The sequence below is a fragment of the Mustela erminea genome, chromosome 4 (genome assembly GCF_009829155.1).
Source record: "Mustela erminea isolate mMusErm1 chromosome 4, mMusErm1.Pri, whole genome shotgun sequence".
NCBI lineage: Eukaryota > Metazoa > Chordata > Mammalia > Carnivora > Mustelidae > Mustela > Mustela erminea.
Window position 1 is genome coordinate 67,133,425 of NC_045617.1, and position 9,810 is coordinate 67,143,234.

At 46.2% G+C, this 9,810-nt stretch overlaps 1 protein-coding gene across 4 annotated transcripts in view; it reads left to right on the forward strand.

Moving 5' to 3' along the window:
- Positions 1-6,893, forward strand: part of SGK1 (serum/glucocorticoid regulated kinase 1) — a 108,350-nt gene extending 101,457 nt beyond the window's left edge. For 2 of the 4 annotated variants that reach the window (XM_032339454.1, XM_032339457.1), the window contains 11 exons: positions 1,604-1,679; positions 2,130-2,205; positions 2,593-2,697; positions 2,805-2,888; positions 3,006-3,137; positions 3,399-3,511; positions 3,851-3,974; positions 4,423-4,518; positions 4,908-5,063; positions 5,173-5,262; positions 5,671-6,893. In XM_032339454.1, the coding sequence (XP_032195345.1) occupies positions 1,604-1,679; positions 2,130-2,205; positions 2,593-2,697; positions 2,805-2,888; positions 3,006-3,137; positions 3,399-3,511; positions 3,851-3,974; positions 4,423-4,518; positions 4,908-5,063; positions 5,173-5,262; positions 5,671-5,838 (1,220 nt within the window). In that variant the 3' untranslated portion in view covers positions 5,839-6,893. Of the gene's footprint in view, positions 1-119; positions 558-1,239; positions 1,471-1,603; positions 1,680-2,129; positions 2,206-2,592; positions 2,698-2,804; positions 2,889-3,005; positions 3,138-3,398; positions 3,512-3,850; positions 3,975-4,422; positions 4,519-4,907; positions 5,064-5,172; positions 5,263-5,670 lie in introns of those variants that run through there. The other 2 variants (XM_032339455.1, XM_032339456.1) reach the window with 2 other exon arrangements.
- Positions 6,894-9,810: the final 2,917 nt, after the last annotated feature.

A 9,810-nucleotide genomic window follows, 5' to 3' on the forward strand; every position in this document is an offset into this window, starting at 1 on the left:
CTTCACGTGTTCTTGGCGTGGCGGAGATTAAAGATGCAAGAGAAAAAAATTACATGCGGAACGGACAGAATGTTCTCAAAGATGGGGGGGGGGGGTAAAAAGTGAAATGCAGATTGTACTTTTTTTTTTCTTTAGTGCAGAGACGACTTTTATTTCCGCCCCCTCCCCTACACATTCCTGACCTCTCCCTCCCCCTTCCCTCTTTCTTTCCTTCCTTCCTCCGCTTCCAAGTTCTGGGATTTTGCAGCCTTGCTTGGCTTTGGCCAAAAGCACAAAAAAGGCGTTTTCGGAAGCTGCTCGGCCGTGCACAAGGGCCATTTGTTTGTTTTGGGTCTCGGGGCAGGAAATCTTGCCCGGCCTGAGTCACGGCGGCTCCTTCAAGGAAACGTCAGTGTTCTCCAGTCGCCCTCGCCCGCTGCGCGCCCGGCCGCCGCTGCCCATGGGGGAGATGCAGGGCGCGCTGGCCAGGGCCCGGCTCGAGTCTCTGCTTCGGCCCCGCCACAAAAAGAGGGCCGAGGCACAGAAACGCAGCGAGTCCTTCCTGCTGACCGGCCTGGGTAAGCGCCGCGCCTGCCACGCGGGGACTGTTCCGCTCCGCCGCTAGTCGCTCGGCTCCCGCGAGTAGGAGCGGGGCGGGGTGGGGGGGGCTGTCCGGTAGGGTGGAGGGTGCGCGTTCTCAGGGTGAAGGAACTGAGGCCGGGAGAGAAGGCGGCAAAAGCGGGGGTCCCACCGGTTGTCCCGGACCCACGGTGACCCCGCAGATGAGGGCGCGCGGGGCTACCCTCGGCCGACGGACACCTCCGGCTGGTGGTGCACGGCCGCCGGGTCTGGGCTGATGAGGCTGCTGGGGGAGTTAGGGGAGAGGGCCGGCTCCGGGACCGGGAGGCAATAGGGCAGTCAGGGTTTGACTAACTTAAGCGGGCACAGAGCCACCCGCTGGCGGAGCACCGGGCGAAAAGCGCCCTGTGCCGCGACTCTGATTTCCTAGCTGGGCGGAATAAATGAGAAAGGTGGAAAATTACCCCGGACTCTCCCTGCCCCCGCCCCCTCCGCCTGCGGTTTCCCTCTCTCTGCCGGGGAGCGGAGAGAGGCAGATAACAGTCCCGCGCCGGGCCTCCCGGGCAGTCCCTGCGCCCGCCGCCCCCGCCCCGGGCTCGCCCTCGGGCAGGGGGCCGAACCGCCCTCCACCGCCCGCCAAGGAGAAGCCTGCCTGGCGCCGCGGCCGCTGGAGGTGGGGCTTGGGGCGGGGACTGGGCGGGGCCTCTTCCGCATTGTCGCGTGGGCCCCGCCCCTGCGGCGGCTCAGGGCTTATAAAGCAGGCGGCGCGGCGCGCGGGCAGTGTTGGCTGAGCCGGTCTCCCGTCACCAACGTCTCGCTGCGCTCTCTCTGCGGAGATGACGGTGAAAACCGAGGCTGCTAGGGGCACCCTCACTTACTCCAGAATGAGGGGAATGGTAGCAATTCTCATCGGTGAGTGTAGGAATTTTACTGAACTTCTAGGACGCGCGAAGAGGACATTTTTTTAGGGTCGCGCATCAGATTAGTTTGTGCGGCGTCGGACGTTATGAAGACGTTTATTTATTTCTCCTCTCTTAATTCACAGCTTTCATGAAGCAGAGGAGGATGGGCCTGAACGACTTTATTCAGAAGATTGCCAATAACTCCTATGCATGCAAACAGTAAGTTTTGGGAAGGATTGGGAGAAATAAAAATAAGTAGTAAAGTTTCATTTTACCAGCCCTAAAGACACAATCTCATCAGAAGGTGATCAGAAAGCTGAAACCTTCCCAGAGGGTGGGAACCTTTTCTGTTTTAAGTCCCAATTGAAAACATTTTAGACGTTAAAACTAATGTGCTCATTTGGCCTGTCCTAGAGCTGAAAGATAAAGAGTTTCATGTTGGCTTAATTCACCCCCTGTTAACATGAAGAACAACCCTCATCCTTGTATTTAACTGGGTTTATTATTTTCTTTAACTGAGTTACTTCTTTGGGTGTTTTTAGTTGAAACGCTCCGAAGAGGCGGGGTGGGGGGCGGGGGAGCGGCAATTGAGCCTGAAACTTACTACTGGTGTTAGTGTGCCCCCTCGTGTCGAGTTAAAGAAGTTCTAAGTTGTTCCTTTCTCTACAGCCCTGAAGTTCAGTCCATTTTGAAAATCTCCCAACCTCAGGAGCCTGAGCTTATGAATGCCAACCCTTCTCCTCCAGTAAGTATTCTCTCTTTGTGATGCTTCTGTAGAGGAATCTTGTAAATGAGTCAGTTAGTATTCCTACATCGATGGATTACAGTAGCATTTCTAGAAATTAGTATCAAGGCAGGAATGCCTAGTTAATGGCATAACAAGTGACATAAGCAGTTATTTAACTATTGAGTCAGTGAAGTATTTTAAAAGGCCTATTGCCTAAAAGTCTTATCTGGGTACAACAATTGTGTACAATTTCCATACTCCCATACAGTAGTCTTGGTTAAGTCTGGGAGGGGTGGTGGTGACTTGCCTCAGGCATTTGCAGATATAACACCTTTTACATTGTCTGTCCTTTATCCTTGTCTTCCTTTGAAGCAAGGGTATTAAAAGAAAACGTTTCTTTTCCAGCCAAGTCCTTCTCAGCAAATCAACCTTGGCCCATCATCCAATCCTCACGCTAAACCATCTGACTTTCACTTCTTGAAAGTGATTGGAAAAGGCAGTTTTGGGAAGGTAATGTCAGATCTGAAGACCTCATGACTTCCAGTCTTTCATGCATTCATTTTACATTCTCCCTGGGTGTAGAAAGCAAAATGATTTTTTTTTAATTGAAATTCCAGGTTCTTCTAGCAAGACACAAAGCAGAAGAAGCATTCTATGCAGTTAAAGTTTTACAGAAGAAAGCCATCCTGAAAAAGAAGGAGGTACGGAATACACTGGATGGATTGGAGTTGGAGATAGACATTCATTGAATGGTTTTACCTTGGAATTCTGGTACCAAGTTGAAATTTGCCACTAAATCTTAATTGTCCTTTTTCTAGGAGAAACATATTATGTCGGAACGGAATGTTCTGCTGAAGAATGTGAAACACCCTTTCCTGGTGGGCCTTCACTTCTCTTTTCAGACTGCTGACAAATTGTACTTTGTCCTTGACTACATCAACGGTGGAGAGGTGAGTGGAAGGAATATGCGCTAACCTTTGAGTGTCTGGGCACAGCATTCTTGGTTTTAGTTGTAGAGGAAAGTTTTTCAATGATGGGGGGAAAAGTTACCAGAATTAGCCTTTCCTTCAACCTGAAGGTTGCAAATAGTTAATAGACTATTTAAGGCTGCTTCCTGCAATTGTCCCCTTTAGCTGTATATGTCGAGACTAATTAAATGCATTGTTATCGAGCCTTGGCAACCCAGCCTAACTTTGTTCTGTCTCCTGCAGCTGTTCTACCATCTCCAGAGGGAACGTTGCTTCCTGGAACCGCGGGCTCGCTTCTACGCTGCTGAAATAGCCAGTGCCTTGGGTTACCTACACTCTCTGAACATCGTTTATAGGTGAGCTGGAGAGCTCTCAAGGTTACCTTTCCGGGTAGATAGGAGACTGAGCCCTAGCCTTCCACGGAGCCTTAAAATAAATTGTATTTCTGTATAGCTCGGTCACCTAAAACCAGATCCCTTAGCATAGGAGCTGCCTTGACTCCATGCCACCAGGAGCTAGCTGGCTAGGATTGTGCCTAATCCAGAATAGATGAGCAGAACAAGGACTCCCTTTTTTAAATTCATTATACAGCTACAGTGAATTGAAAATGCTTCTAAATAACCCAAGCTATTATTTTCACAGAGGCTTTCTTATGAAATGAAATTAACTTACACAACTTTTTTGGTTTTTTACAGAGACTTAAAACCAGAGAATATTCTGCTGGATTCACAGGGACACATTGTCCTTACTGACTTTGGGCTCTGCAAGGAGAACATCGAACACAACGGCACGACATCCACCTTCTGTGGCACGCCCGAGGTAGGAGTGCTGTCCATTTGGTGTCCTGTCTGCCCCTTCCTGGGAGAGCCAAGTGCAAAAATAACTGAAACTACCAGAAGGATGGGTTGTTCTCGGAGGTTTCTCAGTCCAGTTGAGTCCAAGGGAAATATGTGCTGTTTCATGCAGCATGAGAAATCCCAAGGACTTAAGTTGCTTTCATTAAGACCAGATGTTTGCAAAAGCCATGTCATGAAAGGTTATAAATTCCAAGTAAGCGATCCGCTGGGTGCCCAGTCACTTCCTAAATATCAGCACCCATACCTGGCCAGTCAGCCTCCCAAGTCCCTCAGTTTTATTGGGAAGTAATATAAAGAAATGTATCCTGGAAGTGGATTCAGGGTCTCAACCCTTTCAAAGTGCAGACCTGGCTGTGGGATTGCGCTGTTTCACAGTCTTCTAAACTCTGTCTTCTGGCTTTGTGTTTCAGTATCTCGCACCTGAGGTGCTCCACAAGCAACCTTATGACAGGACAGTGGACTGGTGGTGCCTGGGGGCCGTCTTATATGAGATGCTATATGGCCTGGTGAGTAGGTGCATTGAGAGCTATGGAATCTTCCTCCGTGGTTTCATAAGTCCAGACTTACCTGGGCGCCCAAGCCCAATTGCAGATCCGGTCGTTGTATTTTGCCCTTTTATCAATAAGCTTATCAGATGCTGATAAGAGAAGCCCATTGGTTATTTTATAAGTGTTTTAGAGTAAGCTCTTAATGAATTTTTCTTTTGTAAATTCACCTTCCACCAGATATCTACCCCTTGATAAGGGTCCCAAAATAGTTTCAAAATCCAGGGCAAAGAATCTATTAAGGGAAAGGCTTTGTCAGATCTAGCTTAATCTAGTTGAAGACTTTTTCTCTGTCGGTGTGGTGCTTGCTGTACAAACGTTCCAACCGAGCCTTTCCCCCTTTCTTTCAGCCTCCTTTCTACAGCCGCAACACAGCAGAGATGTACGACAACATTTTGAACAAGCCCCTCCAGCTGAAGCCAAATATTACCAACTCTGCCAGACACCTCCTGGAGGGCCTCCTGCAAAAGGACAGGACAAAGAGGCTGGGCGCCAAGGACGACTTTGTGAGTAACTTTTTCCTGTTCTCCTGGGCTCTCTGGGAAGCTGCCTAGACCCCACTGCCCTTCCTGAATTCCACCTGTCTAAATTCATCTCCTGTTTTCTTCTCGACAGATGGAGATTAAGAGTCATGTCTTCTTCTCCCTAATTAACTGGGATGATCTCATTAACAAGAAGATTACACCCCCTTTTAACCCAAATGTGGTGAGTGTCTTTCTAAGTCTAGGAGGGTCCAAAGGGTGCTTCTTGAAATCAGGATTGGTGGTTGGGAAAAGAGGGCCTTCAGGGAAGACATTGGCAGATCTTTTATTCACAAATCATTGTTTTACCTAGATTAAAAAGTAGAATTTTTGTCCCACAAGCTAACATAACCTTTCCACACATTCGTTGATTAAAGTACCAAAGGATAAAAAGGGAACACCCTCCTCGTTATGTAAACTGTGTGGCCTGTGGGTTTCGTGCCTGAAATGGAGGGTTAGTGTGGGAGTCTCCATATAGTACCCCAAAGACTGGAGCTCCAGTATTTAAAGCCCCAAAATGAGGATTTCCATGTCCTGTCTGCACACAGAATTCTTGACACTGAGTGTCTTTCTTTTTTTTTCTCCACCGTAGAGTGGACCTAGTGACCTGCGGCACTTCGATCCTGAGTTCACCGAAGAGCCAGTTCCCAACTCCATCGGCAGGTCTCCCGACAGCATCCTTCTCACAGCCAGTGTCCAGGAGGCGGCTGAGGCCTTCCTGGGCTTCTCCTATGCCCCTCCCATGGACTCCTTCCTCTGAACAGTCCTCGGGGTTGATCTTGAAGGATTTTATGTGTGTCCGTAAGCGTTTTTAGTTAGCCTCGTGGCGGAGCTGCCGGCTGACAGGACATCTTACAAGAGAATTTGCACATCTCTGGAAGCTTGCACATCTTGGCAATCTTATTGCACACTGTTTGCTGGAAGCTTTTTGAAGAGCACACCCTCCTCTCAGTGAGCTCATGAGGTTTTCATTTTTATTCTTCCTTCCAACATGGTGCTATCTCTGAGCATTGCGTGCCGCCTTGGACAGATGGCAGTAGTCTTAGTGGGTGACGCAGTTCTGAGAAGGGTTTTCGGAAGGGTCCGTCTGGGCCGTGATAACGAATCTTACGAAATGTGCCTTTTCTGATGAGATCGTGTTAGCTCCAAAGCTTTTCCTTTTGCAGAGTGTTTCAGTTCTTTATTTTTCCTTGTGGATTTCCTGTGTGAACAGTGGTATGAGTGTGGTATGCTTGATCCCAGACGGATTTCGTTCTAAGCCTCAATGTGACACTTGCAGGACACTACAATGTGGGACATTGTTCGTTTCTTCCATATTTGGAAGATAAATTTACGTGTAGACCGTTTGTTTTTGTTTTTGTTTTTTTTGTAAGATACAGTTAATAACGAAAATTTATTGAAAATGGTCTTGCAATGACTTGTATCCAGATGCTTAAAGAAAGCATTGCTGCTACAAATATTTCTATTTTTAGAAAGGGTTTTTATGGACCAATGCCCCAGTTGTCGGTCAAAGCCTGGTATTTTTCATTGTTTAAAATGTCACCTGTAAAATGGGCATTATTTATGTTTTTCTTTCTTTCTTTCTTTCTTTTTTTTTGCATTCCTGATAATTGTATGTATTGTATAAAGAAAAGTCTGTACATTGGGTTATAACACTAGTATATTTAAACTTACAGGCTTATTTGTAATGTAAACCACCATTTTAATGTACTGTAATTAACATGGTTATAATATGTACAATTCCTCCCCCCACCACCACACAACTTTTTTTGTGTGTGATAAACCAACTTTGGTTTGCAATAAAACCTTGAAAAATATTTACGTAAATTGTGTCATGTGTGTTATTTTGTATATCTTGGTTGGGATGGGGTAGGGGAGTAATCAAGGGTCCCTTTAAAATTTATAAACCTGGGAGATGCTGCTATGCTTTACAGCTCAGTGATTGGCCTCCAACAGTAGCTACTTCAGACTCCAGGGGGCATAGAGTGGTCTCAAAGCCTGTTTATCTTCCCAGGTCTTCATATTTTATGATGTCAGTCATTCACAAATCCATCCAAACAAACCCATTTCAATGTACAAATCTGTTTCACAAGGACAGCCACGAAGCCAAGTTCCCTATGTTTATCACCTACCCTCTGAAGTTGGCTGTTTGTCCTGACATTTGGCTTGCCTAAAGAACAGGTATTTCTTTTGAACAACTAATCTGAGTGCCTCCTCTGGGCCAAGCTCTGCCCTGAGTGCTGGGAATAGAGCAGTGGGCAAAGCACACAGATCTCTGCCCTTAAGGAGCCTCATGGAAAAGGCAAACTTTTTAGTGTGTTAAAATGGATAGGAAGATAATAGTCTGCCAGCAGAATGCCGCTGAAGAGGGTGGGGATGTTGGTCATAAAGGGAGACGTTCCCGAGAAGCTGACCTGGCAGGACTATAAGTTTCTGAGAGCACCCAGACCTGAACAGAGTGTGGGGCCAGCTCAGAGAGGGACCCCCGAGGTGCCAGTCCCTGGCTTAGCTCAGAAGCCTCTTGAGCTAAACCTACTGCCCCTGGGTCTGGTGTGCAGAGGCCACTCATGGGACCATCTCTCAGGACTATCTACTGAGGAAGAAGGGAAGATACTAAGATATTAAGAGATCATCATTTTGAGTCCAAATTAATTGTACTTTCTCACTTTTCTAGGCCTTTCACACAAATTCCTGGCAAACAAGGGAGTCCTCAAACAGTGGATTGCTGCTGCCTTTACCTCTAAGAGCTCTCGATTTGCTCAGGGATTCCCCCAGGGAAGTTGTGATCTTCTTCCCCTTGATACTGCTGCTTACATCTCACTTTACACACACACCCTCTCCCCCAACACATCCCCTTCCAGGGCTTCTAAGGGCTGGACAGGTATTTGGAGATGACTGACTTCTCCCCACCAGCAATCCACTGAAGCAAGGGGACTGAAGCGAGTCAAGGACTTCTTGCTGAGGGTGGGCACCCCCCACCCCCGAATTTGAGAAACTGTTGAACCTACAGGCACTAACTACACACTAAATCCCCTCCCAGACCCACATGCCAAAGTCAACTGGAGAGACAAAGGGAATCTAAAGCCTGCATTTTCCTAATAAAGATTGATACCAGCTCTGACTGAGAGACTATTTGCCTGTCTTCCCTTCATTCTCATTATCAATAACAGTAACGCATTCCTTCTTGAACGAAGACTGGCTTAAATCACATTTTTATCGGAACACAGGCTGGGCGTCTCCAAAGTAATTATAGATAACTCAGAGTGGCTAGGTGTAGATGACAGAGCTTTTTACTTCTTTAGGGTAGAAATTTGGTTTATTGGTTTATGGTCCATCACTGTAGAAGATCTCATTGTACTGCTTGGGGAATTGTTAAGAGCAGAGAAGTCCCAGGCCTTGTCACACAAATAGGAGGAGATTAGATCAAACCCAAGTGGGCGGGAAGAGAACAAGGCAAGAACAAGGAAGTCAAGAAAGAACAAGGGATCAATTTAAAAAAAGAGCAAATATTTACTAAGTATTATAATGTCAATTCACATACATGGAGAAGTATCTTTTATCTACAAGAGTAAGTACATCCCTGCTAACATTTGAAAGTGCATTTGAGCATCGTGGTTGCAAAGGCGGACAGTGCACTTCTCCATTGTTTCTCCCCAAACAGTGGGTTTGGGGAATGTATTGAGCTATGATCCCCACAAGTTAAAATGAGACTTTGAAACCACTGCTACCATGAAGACTAAGTCAATGACTTCGCTTAGGGCATTTGCCATCTACTTGGGGAGATATGGCACCTACTGATGGTGTCTGGCTGGTGCTGAATAAAGGATAAAGAGAACTTTAGAAGTCCAGAGGCTTCTGTGGAGTCAGTTCCCTGGAACAGGCTTCACAGAGGGCATGCCAAAGATTCTTACACCAACTGATTCTATTTGTAGGAACTCTAACTGGGTGCAGGCCCTGAGCATTAGAGAACACTAACAGCTAAGACTACTGAACTCTTACTCTATATGCCAGACAGTATTCAAAGCCCTATCAATTTAAATCTTCAGAACAACCCTGTGATGTCAAAAGTGAACAGACTAGCATAGGCAGGTGATTTGCTGATTAGTAAGTGGTGAAGTAAGAAGGTGAATCTTGATGGTCCGTCCCCAAAGCCTGTGCTTGTGACCATTATGCTTTTCTGCCTAACCCGTGACAAAAAGCAGAGGAGCAAATGATTGTGTGTTTGTTATCCATTCACTTATTATTTCATCTGACTTCTACTAAGATACCTTGCAGGTGTCATCCTATGCAGAGGGAGAAAGAGGGTGGGATGTACAATTATAATGTGGACACTGTTGGCTGTTGATGAGATGAAGCACAGCTGGAAATAGACCTTGCCACGGGAGCAGAAATTAGCACAGCCACTTTGGAAAACTGTTTGGCACTATTTACTAAAGATGATCATACATATAATTTTATGACCTACTAGTTCCACTCCATGATTTATATGCACAAAGAATGTACATAGAGTCAATAAAAAATTTGCAGTAATGTTCATACCAGTACCATTCACATCAGCCCCAAATGAGAATGATTCAAAATGTCTACCAATAGTAAAATAAATTAGTGTATGGCATGGAACATATATTGGAAAATATATAATGGAATACTATACTACAATGAAAATGAACGAATAATCCGTACATACAGCTACAGGGAATAAATGTCACAAACATAGAAGCCAGACTTCATG